General features: G+C 44.1%; 1 protein-coding gene and 1 long non-coding RNA gene across 5 annotated transcripts in view; one reads left to right on the forward strand and one right to left on the reverse strand.

Annotated features, from left to right (window-relative positions):
* The window catches only part of rasgrf2a (Ras protein-specific guanine nucleotide-releasing factor 2a), a 39786-nt gene that overhangs the window by 11984 nt on the left and 5302 nt on the right, over positions 1 to 22500 (reverse strand). Inside the window, exons 2-11 of one of the 4 annotated variants that reach the window (XM_037116631.1) lie at positions 20190 to 20279; positions 4135 to 4241; positions 3024 to 3171; positions 2628 to 2717; positions 1891 to 2144; positions 1716 to 1795; positions 1091 to 1284; positions 886 to 995; positions 688 to 806; positions 437 to 600 (exon numbers count right to left, since the gene is read on the reverse strand). In XM_037116631.1, coding sequence (XP_036972526.1) covers positions 437 to 600; positions 688 to 806; positions 886 to 995; positions 1091 to 1284; positions 1716 to 1795; positions 1891 to 2144; positions 2628 to 2717; positions 3024 to 3137 — 1125 coding nt within the window. In that variant the 5' untranslated portion in view covers positions 3138 to 3171; positions 4135 to 4241; positions 20190 to 20279. Of the gene's footprint in view, positions 1 to 436; positions 601 to 687; positions 807 to 885; positions 996 to 1090; positions 1285 to 1715; positions 1796 to 1890; positions 2145 to 2627; positions 2718 to 3023; positions 3172 to 4134; positions 4242 to 16289; positions 17674 to 20189; positions 20456 to 22500 lie in introns of those variants that run through there. The other 3 variants (XM_037116630.1, XM_037116628.1, XM_037116629.1) reach the window with 3 other exon arrangements.
* On the forward strand, positions 17930 to 20052 carry LOC119029639. Its single transcript, XR_005078039.1, has 2 exons — positions 17930 to 19308; positions 19612 to 20052. It is a non-coding gene; the product is annotated as an uncharacterized LOC119029639 (long non-coding RNA).

The following is a 22500-nucleotide window of genomic DNA, read 5'->3' on the forward strand; positions in this document are numbered from 1 at the left end:
ACGTCCACGTGGCTTGTTGTCGTTTCTGAGGGTTTGTTTGTGTGCAAACAGGAAACTGAGTCAACTTTCTGTATGTGACCCTGATGCTGCAGCTGCGTGGACTCGGTGAAATGTGATAAACTGATAAACTGACGTCCTGCACAACATTTGATTCCACTGTTTGTAAGAAGTGTCGATATTCAGCTACAGACTGTTGTGGCTGCAGGATTTTGTGAGTTTATTGCAGTTTTCCTTCAGATCGGCCACATTATAATATTTCAGGGACTCTGTGTTCTGCAGATAACACGACTGACAGCCGGCCCGGTGCTGAGACATCAGCCAGATTACTCCTGCGAGCATTTTCCAGATGTTTTGAAATGGACTTCAAACAGCCTGTCACTAACATTAACTCCACTGTGTGTGTGTGTGTGTGTGTCTGTGCTCAGGTGAGGCTGACCTTGAGCAGGTGAAGCTTCCCTCCAGATGTTCGCGTGCAGATGAGGAAGTGTTTGGTGAACAGGAAACACTGGCGCTCTCCTTCCTTCCTCAGCGAGAGCGAGCCCAGCCGGACCTTACTGAGCATGCCCCGCTCGCTGCTGGACGGCAGCTGGATCAGCGAGCCTGGACGTGGAGTCGGAGCGAAGAGTGAGCGAACAGCGACAGAATCAAAGAGACAAGAGAGGACGAGAGGACGAAGAGGAGGCTCACCTTGTCTGACGAAGGTCTGGCTCGTGTCTAACAGGATGTCGCAGCCCTCCACGATCATCCGCTCGATGGCCAGATTCTTCCTGATGTTCTCGGTGTCGCTCACTTCATCGTGCATCATCCTGACAAACGGGACAAATCGTCGTTAGCATCGTTACCACCGTCCGTCAACACACACGTCTGAATCGTTCTCGCACTCACTTCGACAGCTCCTCCAGTTTGGATTTGGCGAATTCCAGACTCTTTCGCTCCACGTGCTCGTGAGGCGTGTGTGCCAGCAGCTCGTGAAGGGTGATGATGTATCGAGGAATCTGAAGCACAGGAGAAAACACACACCTGTTAGAAACAACACAGGTGACAGAGCTGCTTCCTGTTGGTCAGTGGACGCTGGAGGTGTGAGCAGCACCTGGAACATGGGGTAGGTGAGGAACGTCTCCAGCATGCGGCCCTCGCAGGCAGCGTTGGACTCGTACTGTTTGAGCAGCTTGTCGAAGTCTCGGTTCTGTTTGCAGTTGGCCAGAACCTGCAGGCTGTACTGATGGTTCCTCACAAACTCCTGGTAGATGTTCAGCATCGGCAGCAGGATGTCGAACAGGTCGGCTGAGTGTCAGAGAGAAAACACGCAAACTACGTCTGAGATAACAGACAGCAGCAAATAAAAGGTCCATCATTCTCCAGAACATGAAATATGTTATTAACTGATTTCCTTCCAGACAGACAGACAGACAGACAGACAGACAGACAGACAGACAGACAGCTCCTTTATTACTAATCCACCACAGGAAGAAGAAGAAGAAGAAAATAGAAGAAGGTAAGGGGGAAGAAGAAGAAGAGAGACTTTGACTTTAAAGAAAGAGTGTAGAAGAAAAAGAAAATAGAAGAAGACAAAAGAGAGGAAGAGAAAAGAAGAAGAAAGTAGAAGAAGAACACCAAAAGACAGAAGAAGGCAGAAGCCGAAGATGACGAAGAAGAAGAGAGAAGAACATGAGAAGTGTTCATGGAGACTGGACTGTGGCCTCTGCAGAACTCACCCAGAACCAGCGTGGGCCAGTTCGCGATCCGAGCTTTAAGACCTTGATGGAAGATCTCGTGCAGGAACATGATGGTCTCACTGGAGAAGGACAGAACTGGTCTCAGATCAGCGTGAAACTATAAAGATCACATTAAAAAAGAAAGAAAGACAGAAAGAAAGAAAGATGGCTGCACCTGTTGAGGAATATGCTGCTGACGTCATCGTGGCTGATGGGAGGCTTCTTGGAGCTGGCGGCCATGCGGAGCGGCCGCAGGAAGCAGTTCACCAGGATGGAGAGCTGGTGGACGTACTCCGTCTCCGCCTCCACCATGTTGAAGACGATCTGGTTCCTCTTCCTCATGCTCTCAGCGTGAGGGGAGCAGATGTAGTCCTGGACGATGATCTTCCACTTCCTGCGGCAGAGCCAGCCACGCATGAAGCTCTGCACCTGCAGAGAGGAAACACACGAGCCGTCTCTCTCGGTTCTGACTGAAACAGAGCTGCGAGTCACCCGAATCTACACGATCTGACTCATCTACGGTGGCCTGGAGGGTCAAAACGCTACAGCATCTCTAAAGTGGGAGGATTTGTGAAATTTCATTGTGTGGCTGCATGTAAATGTTGTCATGTTTTCAGAAAAGTTGCTGTGTTTTGTGAAATTTGAGTATTTAAGTACTGGAGTGTAGATTTCGGACTTTACGAGGTGCCCCTGAACGCACCATGAAGCAGACCACAGAGGCAGCGTGTCTGTAAATGACACCAAAACACAGTCGAGACTCTGAGCGTAGTTTTAATCACCTGACATTCATCCGTGGGGGAGATTTACTCACATTTGGTGCTTGGCAGGAAGAAGTTTATTTTGAAAGGATCATTTGTGGGAAGTAATCTGTGTTTTCAAACCCTTCACCCTCGTGTCAAACCAACGTTTTACCTTCTTGATCTTCTTAATGTCCGGGTCCTCCTCCTCCTGGTTGCTCTGGCTCGGCTGCATCCTCTCCTTGGTTTTGTTCAACACTACAATCTGGCACAACAACAGCGTCCATGTGAACAAAACTGGCACAGAGGTTAAAATATTCATGGAGCCACTTTGGAGGCTCACAACATAAAAAGCAGACATCTCGTGTCATGACGAGGGAAGTGAAGCTCCTGCAGTCACTGGAGCCCCGCTGAGCGACGCGCTCGGCGATCTCTGGACTCCAGAGTTTCTCCATCAGGTCCGATGCGTCTGCACGCTTCTGATCCGCTCCATCTGAGCATGTGCGTGAGCGACGGCGCGTGTGGATTTATGTATGCATGCACACGCAGATGTGGATGCGCTCATGCGTACCTCGGCTTTGAGCCTCTCGATCTCGGTGTCCTGGTCCTCCAGCTGAGTGCGGAGCTGATTGGCCGCGACCTTCTCGGTCTCCATGATCTGGACCAGGTGGATGTACTTCTGCATCAGGATCTCACGCTCGATGATGATGTCAGAGTAGCTGAAAGGGAGGATGAAGGTAGCCGGTGTTTGAGGACAAGGAAGTGAGGCGTGAAAACGACAGAGAGCTCTGTCTGATCATTCATGTTCGACACTTTGAAACAACCTGACAGACGAACGTGTCGTCGTGTCAGAACGAACGAAGGTGTTTTTAAATCGTTATTTTTTCTCCTGAACGCTGTGAGGAAACAGAGAGACAGAGAGGAAGGAGAGGTGGAGCGGCGAGATCAAGTCTGTGATGTAACCAGCGTGGCGATACAGCACCAGTGTGACCTAAATGTGAACCGCTGCGAGCAAAACACGTCCACACACACACACACACACAGACACACACACACACACACACTCTCTCTCAGATGTTAAACAAATACAGACTAACACGTGGTCGTTGGGCTGAAAGTGCATCAGCCACAAAAAGAAAGAAAGCAGGAAAGTAGAGAAACAGTTTGAGACTCCATGAGTTATTGAAGAGGAGGAGCAGGTTTAGGGGTTATTTCAGCCGATATTGATTACTAATAATATCATCATTATCATTTATCATTTTGTATATTAAAAATGAGCTAATGACCTGTAAAAAAAAATCATATTATTCAGTTCAGAGCTGAAGAAGCTTCTTGGATGAGAGGCGAAACACGTCCACTTACCTTCAGGACGACGCTGCACTTAGCTTTACTTTAGCTTTAGCTTTAGTGATTACAGAGTCACACCTGTGTCAGGTAATGTTGGGCGGGACAGCGTGGAGACTACAGACAGAACTGATGCTGCATCACAGCCAACATAGAGCATTTTTTCTAATTATTACACTTCATTGCCGATCAGACACACACAAAAACAGATGATGTTGATCAGAAAACCCCCTGATAAACAGTCCATCCTAAAAAAAGAACCTCGGTATCGTACCTTTGTGCCGTACCTGAGTAAAACTGTCTGACAGGTGAATATCTGGAGTGGCGTCTGTTCTCACCTGGCCTGCTGGATGAACTCCACCCACTCGTTGCAGTCCGTCTCCTCCTCCGTCCGCAGCTCCAGAGGTTTCTGTCCATCGTGGCCAAAAATGACCAGGAAGTAGTGCTGCGTTAAAGGAAGCACACGCAAAACATATTATTATATATTATTAACATATTATTTATTGATCCTCTGGCAACTTTTTAAAGAAATCAAACAATGATTAATCAAACGATTAAAATCAAAACTTCCTCAGTGACGGCTGGATTTTGTTCTCGGCTATTAAAATCAAAATCATTGTGTCATTTTGTTCATTATTCAAATAATTTGTTGTTTATTATCTGTTCTTTTAACCCCTGATATCGTCTACGAACAGTTTTCTAATAGGAAAACTTCCAACTTTTCATATATTATTAATGCTTAATTGATAATCGATTGTTGAGGCAGCCAACTATCGATTAAAGGATTGCTTAAAATTCCTGTCCCTATACTCAGCCGTGCATCAAGTTTTGGCACAGATGAAGAAGATGCATCAGGCTGCTACTTCACCAAACATCCAGACTTCTCGGGTTTAAAACGAGGCTGAGAGGTGATTGATCGTCTCTGTCTGCGCGTCTCGATCACCAGCATCACCGCAGAAATCAATCCAACGAGCTCCCAGCGCCACACGAACATCAACCTCAGACCTGCACGGTGTTAACGACACAAAGATCGGAGCCTCAGAGCTGCACTTTGCTTCAGCGCGGTCGGATCGATGCTTCCTGCTGCCCATCGCATCATACAGCACTCCTCTGCCTTCTTCACGTTGTTACAGTAACCTGATCCATGTTGATTTGTTTGAGATCAAGAACCACAAACATCTCGTGTCTCTGATTCTCAAACCGGTTTCCTTCCAATAATAATATATTTCCCCTGCTAGGAGTTTATCAATCAGCCATTATCTTCATGATTAATCGGCAGACTGGATGCGCCACTGACCTGAAGTCAGTCAAGGTCAGCGGTGACGTGTCAGCTACAGGCCCATATTCTGCGAATCAGCGCCATTTAAAGTAAGCCAAATTAGCTATTAGCACTTCCTGTTAGCGTTGGACCCAAAGACTCAAAGACAAATATCGCTAAATTATTCTCACACTGAGGAAAACTTAAAAATGTGACGTTTCTCAATGAAGTTCTGAATGGTCATGAGCTCTAAGTGGATTTATGGACGTTTTTCCTCACTGTACATATGAAACAGTGACATCATCAGGAAGTTTCAGTCAGATTGAATCTAATAATCTGTGTTTCATGCATTTGTGTTAAGATTTAAAGAGATTTTTGACTCTTTTTGTCTCTTTTTACTCCTCTTAAACTCCCCACGTCCTCCTGCTGTGATATCAACCCGTCTGAATCGGTCTTCAGTCGAGACGACAGCTCGCTGTGAAGAACAAAGAAATAAACTCTCTTGTCTTCGGCTGATATTATCACACATCTAACTGGTGGGGAGCTGGTCGCCCTCCTGCAGCTCGGTGGGAAATAAAAAGGGGGTCATGTCTTCTAAGAAAGCCGCGATGCCTCCTGGGTGATAACCTCCACGGTCACCCTCGTCTTCATCGCGCCGCGTCCTGCCAGTCTGTCACAACACGTTAACGACGACGGGCCGTCATGTCACGGCGTGTTGGGATCACCTCCAGCATCGCCGCACCAATATCAGTGATCTAATTAAGTGATTTACATGAGCGGCTCTGACATGTCTGCGCTCAGTTAAAGGGATAATGCGGAGAAACGACGGCGCCTACGAAGAAACCTGAAGTAACGACAGGAACCATCAACACAAATATACACAAACATTTCAGTATTTTGAGGTTTAAAGGCAGTTTTTCTGTTGACCCTCCAAAATAAGAGCACAAAGTTACTTTCTGCAGTCATGGCTGTTAGCCTCTTAGCTCAGTTAGCAGTGCAGCTAGCGGGACTACCTGGAGATTGTGTGTGTGTGTGTGTGTGTGTGTGTTTACGGCACTAAAACACAATATAAAAAGACGCCTTTGACATGATGTCAAAATAATAATGCGGAGAAACGACGGACAGGAACAATCAACACAAACACACACAGATATTTCAGTATTTTGAGGTTTCAGGTCAGTTTTTCATTCATCTACAGTCCAAACTGATGTGGATTTGTAATCTAGCTGCGTGAAATACATGAAAAAGCATCAAGATTTCTCAACAACACGCCTGCGAGAGGAGAAACAAAACATTTTCCTGCTGTGTCCGATTCACTTTCATGACTTTGTTCCTGCGGCGGTATCTCGACTCAGCAGGGACGTCGTTCGGTCGTTTTAATCCTCGTCTCTCTCCTGTTCACTGCGACTCGGACGTTATAACAATAAATGATTCATAAACTACACATGCGGACGTGTAATTCTTCTCAACACGCAGACTGTATGCATGAGTTCACTCCTGTACGTTAAAGCAACAACACGGCGTCACATTATTCTGATGTTCACGACAGATCTGTGTTTTATTCACGACCGTCAGAATGTTTTGTGTAAACATCGACAGCTGCGCGAGTTAAAGAGACGCTCGCCATGAACTATTCAGACATCCACCCAACTCAACTCTGAGGAAGTCCTTACACACATTTCACGTTGAAACACGGTCTTCTCTGGTGTTAAACTTCCCATATGCACAGCAGATTTGCTGAAATCCTCCAGTTTCACACTCAGATGTCTCCATTTGTGAGCGTATTTTGTCAGACTGTCTAATTAGGCTATAATTTGTGATATACTGCTGAAGTAGCCTGATTGTTTTGGGGGATGTTGGGAAGTTAACGCTCGCTGGTCTGTGAGGTTTTGTAACTCGGTCCACTGAAGTCTGAGATACGATCTGAGAAGATATGAGCCTCTTATAACTGAGTTTTGCCTGTTTTTCACCTCTTTTTGTTTGTCGTTCATCAGCTGAAGTGACAAAATGTTTTTCTCCTGACTGTATTTTTTATGTCGCTTCTCTTTGTAATGCCACATTTCTGACGACATTTTCAGTCTCGCACCAGCAGAAAAACAGTCAGTCAGTCCTTCATTATATAATTCTTCTGTCGTCGGAGTCTGACGAGACCGTCGTCACTCAGGAGAACAACAAACGGCTCCCACGGAAAAAGTGACGTAATATTCGTTCCACGTGAAACATTTTCTGCAGACTGACGAGCATAAAAAGTTATTGAGTCTAAACTACACGACATGTAACTTTAAATACACTTCTCATTTTAAATACGTCTGTGTTTTACTACTTTTTGTTGTTGTTCAGTAAGAATAACACACACACACACACACACACACACACGCAGACACACACACAGACTGCAGTACATTGCTGCGTCTTTACATTTTCTCGTGATATTAAATCAGGTGAATATATTGTGTTGCTGCGAGGCGGCGGGGAGAAAGTGGGCCGGTATAGTAATGATGTAACGATAAGCGGGTGACAGACACTTGGTAGCGTGCGCCGGCTACGGACCAGAGAGAGGCTTAAGGGCTTGTGTGTGTGTGTGTGTGTGTGTGTGTGTGTGTGTGTGTGTGTGTGTTGGGGGGGGTTACGTAACCATGAAGGCTTGTACAGCTCCTCGTATTGCTAATACGGCTTCCCCAGCCACAAGCCTGCTTTAAGCTAGAGGATAACAATGAGACAGACAGAGAGACACAGACTGGGACAGAAACACAAAGAGAGACAGACAGAAACAGAGACTGTCTGTGGTGCAGGGACACAGACAGGAGCTGTAACTCTGAGCATCACTTACACAACAACAACAACAACAACAACAACACGGAGACTTCAGGACGATGAGAGTGTGTTTGAATCATTCGCCTCATCGCTCCGTCTCTCACAGCACCGAGGACACAAACTGAACCCACTCAGGACACGCGGACCTGCTCAGTGTCGGTTCTGTTCTGTTACAGTACAGAACAAATGTTCTCTCTGACATTTTTTTATAACCTCGTTTATCTTCTGTAACGCCAAACAATCAGCTTTAAAAAAAAAAAAGAGAGAAACAAGGTGACGTTTCATTTCACAACTCAACTCGAATAATTGTCTCTTATTTGCAGTTTTGTGAGTTTTAATGTTTAAAACTCACACGTCTCCACACACACACACATACACACACACACGACTGGCTCAATAACAAAGAAATTCACAGAGTTTCGCTCATTGTTCTGCAGAATTCCCACATCTGCTGCAGCTGCACTGCACTCAGAGACAGACGGACGGACAGATCACCCCTCACAGTACAGTCAGAGGTGGGCTACAAATAGCCCAGGTACCAGCAGTGTGTTGTTGAGTGTGTGTGTGTGTGTGTGTGTGCGGTCTTGTTGACTTGGTATTCAGACAGTGACTGCAGGCAAAAGGACCAGCAAGGATGCTATTCTTAGTCGAGCACAGCAGCATCCCAGAGCAGCAGCACACGTTAGCTACAAGCTCACAAACACAGACAGCAGCACACAGTCCGGAGTCCTGCTTCATAAGCTTCAATCAGAGTTAATTAAATACTGGATATAAAGGCTGTAATCTCTCTCTGTAGTGTACATTTCTATAAGTGTGATAGATAAAAGTAAATGCATCGTCCTCATCCTGTGTTTCTACTCCACTGCAGACCGACTCTTTACATTTTCTCTCTTCGCGTGTTTCCACCGCGCTGCCTCAGTTCATGAGCCACTTGAACCGTCAACCCTCGTCACCATGGAGACGTCCGTCAGGCGGGTGCGTGGAGGAGAAGCCTATAGTGGGCCGACCATTAGCATAAAGCAGCGGCGTGCGGGGAGGGCGAAGAAGAAATGCATACATATCCACAGATCTCCCATCTGAGTTGACCCTCCAAAATAAAAGCACACGTTTACTTTTTAAAAAGGTGCAATATATCCCAGGATATCTGCTAACTGCTGCTTATGACTGTAGCTGCCGTTAGCTTGTTAGCTCAGTTAGCAGTGCAGCTAGCGGGACTACCAGGAGAGAGTGTGTGTATGTGTGTGTTTACACCACTAAAACACATGAGCGTTAGGCCGAGGGCTAGCTGGTTAGCATGCTAGCTGTGGTAGATATTTCTTCTACACTTCACCTTTGACACGACGAGAAAATAATTTCAAATCTTGCTACTTTAATATAGCGACTGCTGACCGTACTCTTTTTACAGAAAGTGTAAATATGACACTGTAAAATCCCGAAGGATTAGTTTGTAATGGGTGAATGTTAAACACTCACATTTTGTGGTTATTTTTTTGTATTTGTAGTTTCACATTTCTCGAAGATATAAACAAGTGCAAAACTCTGCTCTTGTTATTGCAGCAGAAATACTTCACTGCAGAGTTTCCTCAAACTTTTTTTTATGTTTTCTTCGGAGTCAGCTGCACATTTTCATCCTTTTTTAAAATACAATTAACATAAAAAATGATTCACAATGCTGAAGACACAAACTCCAACAGTCCCCGTGGAGACGTAACGTGCACCTTTCACACTGGACAAAAAAACTCTCTAACATCCAGCTGTAAAATGGAATAAAATCTAATTACTGGAACCTAAACTGTACTTTCAGTCATGACTTCATTAAATGTCAAGATCATAACTTTATTCATCATCATCATCAAACCTGATCTGAACTGAAAAGCTGCTTCATGTCGGAGAATGAAAAGATTAACAAGCGATTTGTTCACAGTTCATTTCTCTTTGCAGCTACAAACCAGGAAGTTGTTTGTCTCCAAACAACAACAACAACAACAACAACAACAAGCAGACGCACAAAGACGATTATCACACGCCGCCTGTAATTCAATGAGAAACATCGGCTTATGTTTCCAGTTCATTAGGCGATATTTCACAGCGGTGGATGTTATTATCACACTGTCGTCCATGTTTAATACTCTGTTTAACTCTGCTAATCTAATGAAGGAGGGTGTTACAAACAATGTGTTCCCTGGAGAAACATGAGCCGCCCAGCCGGAGCCGTCGTCACCGACTAAACAGAGCCGTGAAGTTATCACTCATATATACACGTGCACACTGATGTGTGCTGTATTCTGTTATTTACTGTGTCGTGCAGCCAACACGGACTAATAAGACATGAAAAATTAATCTGCTGTTATCTGCTTCCATAACTAATAAACATCTTACGCAGTGATAAACAATAAGAGCGACTTTCAGAGGAGAACACAGGAGGATATTCAGCATCCTGAGATCAATACGCTGATCACAGTCATGTTAATGAACCGGACCGCTCTGAGCCCCGTGAATAATTAATGTTGCCGCCGGAGTATCTGAGGAGAGTGGACATCAAATGATCCCGGTGATCGTCTGCAGCCGAGAGCTTTGATGCTCTCTGATGTTTCTGTCTGACTTTAATGTCGCTCCATTTAAAAAAAACAAAACAAAACGTCAGTCAGAAATCACAGAGCAGCTTCATCAGACCGACGTCAGACACCGAAACATGAATCCCGTCTGTTGTTGTCTGGATGTTAGATGTTAGGATACAATACGGGCGTGTGTAATTACTGATGTCAGTGTAGTAAAATGCAAAAAGATCCATATGAGCCTCACTTTTACGCTATTCGGCCGATTTTTCCCACCAAAATATAAAGTTCAGAACAGCTGGAATAACAGCAGAAGAAGGAGAAGGTGAGGAGGGAGAGTGACAGAAACCAGAGATGAGCAGACGGACGTTCGTTTCGGTGTCGTGTTAAAGTCTGATGTGTGTTTCCTCTCACCACTTGTATTCTTTCTACCAGATCAAAAAGCAACAAAACCCGCCTACGAATTAATACGAGCGGCTGTTTTACTCGTAGCATGGAGATCAGGGGTCGTGTTTGTGCTTTGGGGTTTTGTTTTTTGCTTTGGACAGTAGCCGGGCTGCGAGCGACAGAGCTGCAGAGAAACACGAGGAGGGATGAAAGTTGAAAAGCTGTCGGTTTACGCTTGGTTGGCTGTCGGCCATCGTCGTCATCCTCTGAAGGACTCGGCCTTCGTGGTCTTCGAAGGCGAGTCCTTCAGAGACCTTGTTAACCTCGTCAGCTGTTGTTAAATGGGACGGTCGAGCCTTTGGAGCATTTCCTGGTTGCATCACCAGTTGTTTAACCGCCCAGGCCCGCGAAAGTGACGATCTCCACCACGCGATGTCGCCATTTTCTCTCTTTCTTTGTTCTTTTTTTGGCAAAGAATCTCGGGATATGTGAGGCCACGAAGGATCGTAGAGGTGCATCCTCCAAAAACAGGGAGAAGAACTGGGACAGAGTTCACGAGGCGTTGGCTGTACAAGCAAGCTTCCTTGAATCTGTATTATCAATGATTTTAACCATCTAGTGCAGCTTCTCCTAAATATTTATCCCGCTGCCTGTTCGCCAGAGACTTCTTCAACTTTTTATCTGACACATTCTCCATTAGTCACTTCCTTGCTGTCAGTTTGGTGTGTCGGGCCCTCGACCTCCCCGTGTCGTTCACCGTTTTCCGTCCACAATGTTTTACAGCCCAATATCAGTGTTGAGAATCAAGCATCAGTCAGGCTCTTGGAATGAACTACATACGTTTTAATAGCCGCTGATGCTCCACAGCTGACAGCTACAACAACATAAAATCCAATATCAGCACCAGCAGAGTCGATTCAGATAATTAACCAGGAGCTGCTAACACGCAGCAACAGCAGGAGCTCGTGTATCTGGTGTGAGGACGAGGTAAATATCAGAGCTGAGCAGACATTAGCAGACTTATTCAAGCTCGGACTCGTGAGGCCGTTTAGGACGATGACAAACGCTTCAGGCTCTGTCAGACCTCGACACTCAGTCTCATGAACTGTCGACTCCGGAGGGTGTCGACCGCAGCTCGGAGGTCAGACAGACGGACGGACGGACGGACAGACAGACAGACGGACAGACAGACAGACAGACAGACAGACAGACAGACAGGCAGACAAGCAGACAGACAGACAGACAGACAGACAGACAGACAGACAGACGGGCAGACAGACAGACAGACAGACAGACAGACAGACAGGCAGGCAGGCAGACAGGCAGACAGACAGACAGACAGACAGACAGACAGACAGACAGACAGACAGACAGGCAGGCAGGCAGACAGGCAGACAGACAGACAGACAGACAGACAGACAGACAGACAGACAGGCAGACAGGCAGACAGACAGACAGACAGACATACTGACGGACAGGCAGGCGGACAGACAGACAGACAGACAGGCAGACAGGCAGGCAGGCAGACAGACAGACAGACAGACAGACAGACAGACAGACAGACAGACTGACTGACTGACCCCCCGTGGCTCTAATTCCAGCCTGTCTCACTGCCGTCAGACGACCGACTGAATGTTCAGGCTTCAAACTGAGTCTGTAGTTCAACTTATTGACTTTTTCTGATCGATAAAATCACATCAAAAGCAACCGTATCGATAAAAGTATCCAGGTAATGTGACAGAACACCTAAATAAGTGAATCTTGAGTCGATTAAAGGAAAACGTAGCAACTCAACTTCTGATACGTTTATTTTATTTATTGACCAAATAAAAATACATTTTGAAGCAGCTTCTCTTGTGTTTATTGTGTTTATACGTCTGACAAATTAATCAATATTTAAGTTTAGGAAGATTAATTAGAGTTTCAGGGCTGGAATTAAATAACTTTATACTTTATTATTTATTACTTCGTTCCATCTGTGCTTTTTATTTATTTTCTGTTATCTGTTTTTGAACTTTTATTTATCAGCCGTTTCTTGTTCTTTACATTTTACATCAAATCAATCAATCAGAATCAATCATTGTTCAGTATATCGACTATTTTGGAGTTTGGTGCTGAAGGTCTCGCGTGTGTTTCTCTGCATCCCAACACCTTCACCTTTACGTTTGCACACACAGGTGAGCTGTTAGACAAACATCCAGCGACACGACACGTAAAGAACCGACTGAGACGGAGACAGAACCGGTTCACAGCCGAGACGAGGAAATTAATCTGGCCGGAAGTTTTAACAGGATGTTCAGAAGTTAAAAAAAACACAAGAATTTGGTTCAACTGGTTTAAAGGTCTCGTGGATTATTCATCTTTGTTTAGATCTCCTCGTTTGCATAATTAAAACACAATAATGCAGTTTTTGGCACAAGCTCCTCGTCTGCAGAGTGACGAGATGCATTCGATCTTACAGAACGTCGCTGCAGGACTGAAGAGCTTCGTCACTCTGCTGGTTTGTTCTGGCAGCGTTGATCTGCTGAGGTGATGCGACGGACGGAAACAGCAGCAGGAGGAACATTAAATACTCTGATATACACGATCAGACTGAGAAGAAGATCGAAACCTTAGAAATCCATCAGGATCAAAACTGTTCTCAACGAAACGATCCGACACGACGCTTACATCGTTTGAGATGGATCTAAATGTTTGTGAACGTAAATCAGAGCTGAACGATTCGGGAAACAAATCGAATTTGCGATTTTTTGGACCGATACTGTGATTCGATTTATGATTATCCAGCTTCAGTTCAACATTCACTGTGCGAAAGACTTAAAACATGTGATGGAGCAAAATATGAACCGATCTATATTCTCCTGAAAAGACGAACAAGCGTTTATCATCATTTATTTTAGTCAATCGTCAACAATTAAACACACGATTATCACAAAATTTTTATGGCTAAAGTAATAACAATACTGGAAACATGTCGGCACATGTTGTTGTTGCACCGTACACGTCTGGTTGACTGTCGCACGAGTGAGACGGCGTGAATTCAGTCAAACAGTCGACACACGTGTTTGAAACGTTGCTTCAAAAGTACAAAATCAATTTCTACATGTTTATTTTTCATACAAGTGAAAAAAAATGTCACAGAAATCTGATCGGACGGCTCAGGAAATCAGATATCTCATATAAAAAGTCAGACATGATGATCTTCTGTTACTTTGCAACAGAAACAACGCAGTGATCTACCTGTGTGATCTACCAGAGTGATCTACCAGAGTGATCTACCTGAGGGATCTACCTGTGTGATCTACCTGAGGGATCTACCTGTGTGATCTACCTGTGTGATCTACCTGAGGGATCTACCTGAGGGATCTACCTGAGTGATCTACCTGAGTGATCTACCTGAGGGATCTGCCTGAGGGATCTACCTGTGTCATCTACCTGAGTGATCTACCTGTGTGATCTACCTGTGTGATCTACCTGAGGGATCTACCTGTGTGATCTACCTGCGTGATCTACCTGAGGGATCTACCTGCGTGATCTACCTGAGGGATCTACCTGCGTGATCTACCTGAGGGATCTACCTGCGTGTCGACGAGAGCAGCAAACAAACTGTATTGAACCTCCAGAAACTGTTTCCTCGTCGTGAATCAGCTGCTGACGGGGAGGAAACATCTCGACGCCCCGCAGCGACACAAACAGGAATATGGGTCATTTATAATTAGCTTTTAGCTTTTAACTTTCACAGAACTCATATTTTTATATCTAAAAAAAAAAGGGATAATTCTGTTTTTGGGTGAAACTATTAATAGTCTGCAGGCTCTTTGTCACGACAGAGAATCTATGATGCAGGTTTCAGAGAGAGACGCTGAAAAGATTATTTTATTTATCGACTGACCGATAATTAAAAAACAGTAAATGTTATTTTAGAGCAACATCGACTGATGTGAATACTTTCTGGTTTTCTTCATTATCTTTAATAATAAACTAATAAATTGTGTGTTTTCAGACATTTATCCGACGTAAAACAACTTTTACTTGCAGGATACTCGAGTTGAGATTATCTTGCAGGCTGCGTTCAAGATCACCTGTGTGCCAAAAAAACAGAAATATTGGGAGATTAATAAGAAATCTTCTCTGTCCAGTGAGCAGGAAGCTGTATTGATGTATCTATATGTATATGTGTGTGATTTAATTATTGATTAACGATGTTCGGAGGTTTTCCAACAGCTGACGAGCAGAAACGTGAGCGTGCTGGAAACGTTCTGTGTCTGTTTGTTTATCAGCACTTCCTCTTCTCACACCGCAAGCGTGTTTAACCATCGATAACTTCATCTATAAATCATGAACGGCTGATGAAACATGATTAAACTCAAAGACTGAGTCATGTTTTTTTTTCTTTTGTCAGTTATCTTTTGTTGTTTCCATCAGTCGACTGAATCATTTCAGTTTCAGTCACAAACAAACAAACTGTCTCAGTTCCTCTTTCCATCATTTATCTCCAAGATGTTTATTTACAGCTGTTATTGTAGTTACTGTCATATTTTACATGTTCAGCCTTTTATTTTGACGTGCCGTCGACTTCTAATGAAAACAAACTGAGATTAAACACTTCACATGCAGACAAACTGTGTTATAGTTGTAATTCTGACATATTTCTGTTTCTGATTATCAGTGAAGATTTGTACATTTTCATGAGCACTTCTGCTGCTTTTCGTGTATTTTTGGCTCCTTGAAGCTTCACACCTTGTTAAACTGACAACATTTGTCATTTTTGCATGAAAACATTAACATAGTTGCCAGTTAAAGATATATTTCTAACTATTTTTCTACTGTATTTGTGTGTATAAACAGTAAAACAATATCTTTTACAACCCTGAAACCTTCTTAATGTTCGTATCACTAAAGATTTTTACTTTCTTATGTGTCATTTTTCTTGTATTTTGGGCTCCTGACAGCTTTATATTTAACTAAATTAACAAAACGAGTCATTATTTGTCATTTTTGCTTGTAAACACTAAAATAGTTGCTAGTTAAAGATCTTTTTTTTTTTTTTTTTTTTTACATATCTCTACTGTATTTGTGGAATTAAGCAGTAAAAAAAATATCTTTTTACAGCCTTGAAAAGATCTAGAAGTTCATATCACTAAAGATTGTGACATTTTTCTGTTATTTTTGGCTCCTGGCAGCTTTAAACTTTGTTAAATTGACATATCGAGTCTCTTTTTCTGTCATATTTCATTCAAAACAATAAAACAGTTGCCATCTCTCACATTTTTAAAAACAGTGAAACTCTACTTTTTTATAACCCTGAACTGGTATGTTATTGTATTTTCAGTGATAATAACTCCAGATTTGCACATTTTATAGGCGTTATTTCATTTTTTCCTGGATTTTCGGGTTAAACTGATAATAAAATAAGAAGTGATGATGAAGCTGAGACATTAGAACCTCCTCATCTTCATCCTGCACTAACCGGACCCACCTGCTGTTTCTCCATGGGCTCCTTGCTGATGGCGGACACCTTGGGCGCCGGTGCCCGCTCGCACGTGCATCCCTCCAGCAGGTAGATCCCGGAGGGCCTCGTGCTCTGGTCGTTCTCGAAGTAGAAGAGCACGTTCTGGTAGAGCGCGAAGTACTTCTCGGTCCAGCGGCTGTTCTCCGTGGTCTTCTTGCTCAGAAAGCCGCGCTTGGCGCCCTCTTTACGCGCCACCACCGACAGGTACAGCGCGTGGCCCTCGTTGTACCGCACGCCCTTCTGCATCTTCCGTTCACCCGGATTCTCTTTTGTTTTTTTTGTTTTTTTTAATGTCGGTGCCAAGTTGAACCCGCAGCCCGGGGCGTCACATCACATCACCGTCTGTCACTGCCGTTATTTTTAGCGGGAGCGCAGCAGAGGGGGAGCGCGGTCACCGTGTGCAGGAGGAGTAATCCGGGCTTACCATGGTCGGACCAAGTTGGAGCGTCCGCGGCGCAGCGCGCATCACCCGCACCGACCACACCGCGCCGGGGACCGGGGCTTCAACACGGGCTGGTCCGACCGAGCAGAGTCTCCATGCTCCAAACTTTGGCGACGACGCACCGACCCGCGTTTTCTTTCTTCCCCCCCACGTTTAAAAATCGAGAGCGCGTCTCATCCCGTCAGCGGCGCACAACAAAAATAGACCGAGAGAACAGACGGTGAAAACAGAATCACGACGGAGATCAGCGGTAATCGGCTTTGACACCAACTTAAAGAGACAGGTCGCTGCAGCCCGCTGCGCCGCGCACTGACGCGCACTGACGCGCCGTGCCGTGCCGTGCCGTGCCGTGCCGAGCCTGCTAGGAACGCCCTATGCAGGTGCGCACGAGCGCGCGAAGGGGCCAAAAGTGGATCACGGTCCAATCACAGCTGTCCAGGTGTGCGTCAGTCTGCTCACCTCCACCTCACAGAAAATCCGTCTTAAAACAAACTCGTCTTTACAAAATCATTCGTCTTATTTTAGTTTGGACGGTCAGATAATCAATACAAGATCAATAAAGACGCGGTGTCTAAGTGATAAGTCAGTGCAGTAATTGATTATCTTCATCACCAGTTCATCTGTCACTAATCTGCTCCATTAATCTGTTAATTGTTTGATCGGTACAACAATCAATCAGTGACTCAAATCCCTCAGACGCCCTCAGCCTCACAGTTCAACACGTAGAATTAGTGGAGTGACCCTTTAAACACCTCCAACACCTTCTCATCAGGTGGGATAAAGTCATGACGTAATGAAGTAATGAAATACTCGAGTACAGTACAAGTACTTCAGAGACCTCAGTACCTCCAGCAGCCACAGCCGACGAAAGCAGAAGTTTCTATTTCTGTAAATCTGCCGCTTCGCTTCGTTCAGCCTGAAAGCACAAACAGATGTTGTTGTGCTTTAGCAGACACAGTGTGTGTGTGTGTGTGTGTGTGTGTGTGTGTAGACAGATGTTGTGTGTGTGTGTGTTTTCGAGTTAAGCTGCCACAGAGTTTGCCTTTCACTTCTGTTCCTACTGTACATGATCTGGTGGCTGATTGGTTGTTGGTAAGGAGTGTGTGTGTGTGTGTGTGTGTGTGTGTGTGTGTGTGTGTGTGTGTGTGTGTGTGTGTGTGTGTGTGGTATTAAACCCTCAGAGACTCCCTGTCCTGTGACCCCTCCCCCCCTTGACCTCCTGACCCCCCCCGCCTGTCGGGGTCAGGTGGAGGTCCGGCTGTGGTCGGTTCTGAAACCTGCAGACGTCACGTAACCGAGCGACACCATCAAAAGACACAATGTGCCACAGACGAGTCGCAGTAATCTGCTCAGTGTCCCTGTGATGAAGTCTGACTGATGTAACCGAGTACTTTAATCAAGTACTGCATCAGTTTACTGCTGCTGGAGGGTAACGCAGTACATGTACTCAGAGTTGGTACTTTGTTTTTTTGAGTTACTTTTACTTGAAGTATTTTCTGTTTTATTTCCCGCTGATGAAATGTAACTATTCTCAGTTACTCAATTACTAAAGTATGAAGTTACTAAGTACATTTACTCAAGTGTGTACATCATGTTCTTACGTACGTATCGGAGGTGTGTTGTACTTTACTTTGTCCCGTGATCGAAAGGTAACAGAGTAGTTTTACTCAACAGGTGTATTTTATTCCTAGCGATGGAATGTAACTAAGTACATTTACTCAAGTACCTGTTTTTAAAGGGTAATTCCGCTAAGTTTCCACATTAAAAGTGTGTTTGCAGACTTCTGTGGCTGCAGGAGAAGCTGAGTGTAGTCCGATGAACCACCTCCAGTGATGTCACACAGTGGCGAGTGAGTTGCATTGTGGGTATTGTAGGCACTATGTTTTGAAACGTGTTTAAAGAGGTGAAATCTCTCTATCCTCTGCTGATGTTGTTGTTGTTGTTGTTGGGTCTGATTTTTCTTTATCTTTCCTTTTAAATTATCATCAAATAATTAATCGTCTGTCAATAAACAAATCAATTAAGAGATCCAGAGTCTCGTATGTCGACTCGCGTTGAGGTGGACAGTTAACGCGTCGGAGGAAAAGCTGACGGATGAAAAAAAAAAAAAAAAAAGTCTCACAGCAGCTTAATATCATGAGCGGAGCTGCAGAGAGGAACAATCCCTGTGAGGTTAGAGAGGAGGGCAAGGACATGTTGCATCATCATAACACACACACACACACACACACACACACACACACACACACACACACACTTCAGCATCAATCGTTCCTCCGACGGTCGTTAAAGCAGCACAGAACAAACACTTCACTCGAGCATTTATGATTTTATTCTTCTTTTTGATTTCTGGATTCTGGAATTCAAAAAGGATTTTTTTTCTTACAGATTTGTAGGTAGAAACAGCGGCCATTTTGTGCCGGCACAGGCCTCCAGGACGAGCGCCATCGTCTCGTGATGCACTCGGGCCTAAAAACACTCGTGAGATAACGCGGTGAAGGACGAAGCGTACGCTGTCGACCGAGTGGGTCGACTGGAGATCCGGTTCGTTGTGAGACTAAACTTCAACTCACATTTTGTCACTCAGTTTGTGTCTTTGAGGCGACAACAACAACAACAACAACAACAACTTCACCACCAGATAAAGTTGTCTGTCGCCTCTTTCATCACATTATATACGTGACATCACTTCAGCACGCCTGTTAGTTACGTACTCGGGACTCGTCGCACATTTCATATCACACAACTGTTGTTGGACTTAACGGCGCACTATCATCGATTTTCCATCTAAATTAGGTGCTAAACCCGCTGAAAATCATCTATTGATCATATTCACACTTCCTGCAGGCAGACGGTCCCTGATTATTATCTGAAGAGTTACGTTGTGCGTCACAAATGCACCAGAAAGGAGGAACAACACCAAACAACAACAGGCCGCATCCCAAATACTTCAACTCCGAGTGTTCATCTCATCTCGAACTCAGCGAGAGACAATAAAAAGGAAAGAGAAGAGTCTGACATGTTCACGACCAGTTGAACAGCTGACGGTGATGTGGGTGGTCTCGGGTGGAGACATAAGGGGCTTTAACAACAGCACTCTCATCTGTAGATATAGCCAGCAAAGGATTACAGAGGATTACTATCGCAGCGTGTCTGCTGCACGTCACCGGTCACGAGCTGTGGAGTCGAGTCTGCCGTCGTGCACGATGGAGATCGTAATATTCAACTTCGATATAATGTTTTTATCAGAACGACAGCAGAGACGTCGACTCCTCAACAACACCGACATCAGGCCTTCAGTCTGAAAATATAGTTTATCTGGAACATTCTCATGTTGTCCTCTGAGTTTCACGAGCAGCCAGGAGAAAAATGAATAAATTCACTGTCAAGGACACAAAAATAAAAGTCGCCCTAACACCACCCACCTTTAAGATGGTTCCTGATGTCACAGGTGAGGTCACGTCCAGGTGCGTCTGATGTTGGTGCCAAGAAAACACCTGTGAGGGAGGAAACACCTGAAAAACAACAGCGACGTTAACATCAGTGGCAGCACAAAGAAGAAAACTGGACTCAGATTCTGACAGAAGAAGAAGAAAAGGAGGAACAAACATGGCCGAATGTTGACGTCAGTGTATTGAACTTATTGACAAGCTTAACACTTAACACCATTAATAAGTGGTAAATTTATAGTTAATCAGATTTAATTAAGTCTTTCTTACAGTTAAGAAACAATAAAATGCTACATTAAACATTTACAAAGTCTTCAGCTGCAACTTTCAGATAAACAACTGCTAATAAATGCTAATTTATAAAACATTTCATTGCTTGTTAAGTTAAATTCATAGCATTAAAAAAAAAAAAAAAAAAGGAGCCGATCACCCAAAAATGTAAATTTAGTCATCATCTCCTCCCTCCACGCTCAGCACGAAGCTTCACACTTTAAACCGACAACATTTGTCTTTTTTTTTTGGTCATTTTTGCTTGAAAACATTGAAACAGTTGCCAGTTATAGATCCAGTTTCCATTGTTTCTACTGTATTTGTGTGTATAAAGAGTAAAACTATATTTTTTACAGCCTTGAAATGATCTAGAAGTTCGTATCACTAAAGATTTTTGACATCTTTCTTATATTTTGGGCTCCTGACAGCTTTATATTTAACTAAATTGACAAAACGAGTCATTTTTTGTCATTTTTGCTTGAAAACACTAAAACAGTTGCTAGTTAAAGATCTATTTTATACATATTTCTACTGTATTTCTTTATTTACAGCCTTGAAATGACCTTAAAGTTCGTATCACTAAAGATTTTTTTGACATTTTTCTGATATTTTGGGTTCCTGGCAGCTGACAAAATGAGTCCCAGCATGGAGGTGAGGAGAAGATGACGAAGTCTAAATTGACATTTTTTTGGGTGATCTGCTCCTTTTTAACGCTACGAACCAGCATCATGTTACTAGAAATTGTTATTTCATGTGTGCGTCTGCATGAACGTTTGAATAAATGAGCAGCTGAGCAGAAACAGGTGATCACATGCTTCAGTCTCTCAGGTAACGACAGTTTCAGACCTTTAAACTCGGAGCTCTGCATCCATAACAGCCCGATCTCTAAAACACAAAAAAACCAAAGTGTGTTCTTCCCCTAAGAGGACAATCAAGCAGGTGCCTGGTTAGTCACGATGGCTAAACATACAGTCCCGTGGGTGTCTCCTGCTTCCAGCTGAGAGTGCTCGTTCAACAGGGGCTGATTTCCATCAGAAACAAGGGCAGAGGGAGAACAAGGGCAGAGGGAGAACAGGTAATGGCTGCAAAACACTGCAGAGCGAAGAGCTGAACCGAGGACGGCAGGTCTCTGCAGAGGAGCCTCTCCTCTCCTGAAATAATAATAATAATAATAAAAAAAGACCCGACAGACGGATTATTAACCGCAGTCGTTACTCATTCGACAGTGTGGCAGAGAAAAAAGCAGCTTCTCCCTCCGAGAAGCCTTGAATATGAAACAAAACCAGAATAGAAACTGTGACGATAAAGAGAACGAGGCCTTCGCACAGACGTGACCTTCAGAAACCTGAAGCTGGGAGAAGAATTCACATCTTTATATAACTGAGACTCACAGAAACGTCTGATGTGATGTTTACACGTGAGCATCAGGATGAAACCAGCGCCAGGATTCTTCTCCCTCATGTTTTTATGAGTGAAACAGTTTATAAATCGCGTCTCTGCGACTGACGTGTGAACAAACTCCTCTGTAGAAACATTCACCTGTGAACTCAGGTGTGTTTTGTGACTGAACACGGTCTCGATGTCATCGGCTGATTGTTTTCTACTCAGTCGCTCGTTTCTTTTCTGTAAAAAAAAATGAGAATGTTTTGCTGTATCGATTGTAAAAGAGGTTTCTGAATCTCGGTGTGCAGCTGAATTAGACATTTCTGACTCAGTCTCAGAGAAACCTTGTTTTGAGGAAACAGCCTTGGACTTTGGATGAAGCGAGGCTCAGTGTTCGTGTTTCATTTTGTTCATATATTCTGATTTCACTCAAAGGTTTCAGCCGGCGGGGACTTTAGATATCTCTCTTCATCATGACATGAATCAGACGATACTGTCAGGAACATAAGAACATCTGCTGACTTGTTTTTAAGAGACTTGCTGTAGAAATTACGATGTGAAGCTTAAAATGTGACGATGAAATAAAAGTATTTTGGTGTTTAGCAGCAGACAAAAGTGATTAATAGACTGATTT

The sequence above is a fragment of the Acanthopagrus latus genome, chromosome 12 (assembly GCF_904848185.1).
Source record: "Acanthopagrus latus isolate v.2019 chromosome 12, fAcaLat1.1, whole genome shotgun sequence".
NCBI lineage: Eukaryota > Metazoa > Chordata > Actinopteri > Spariformes > Sparidae > Acanthopagrus > Acanthopagrus latus.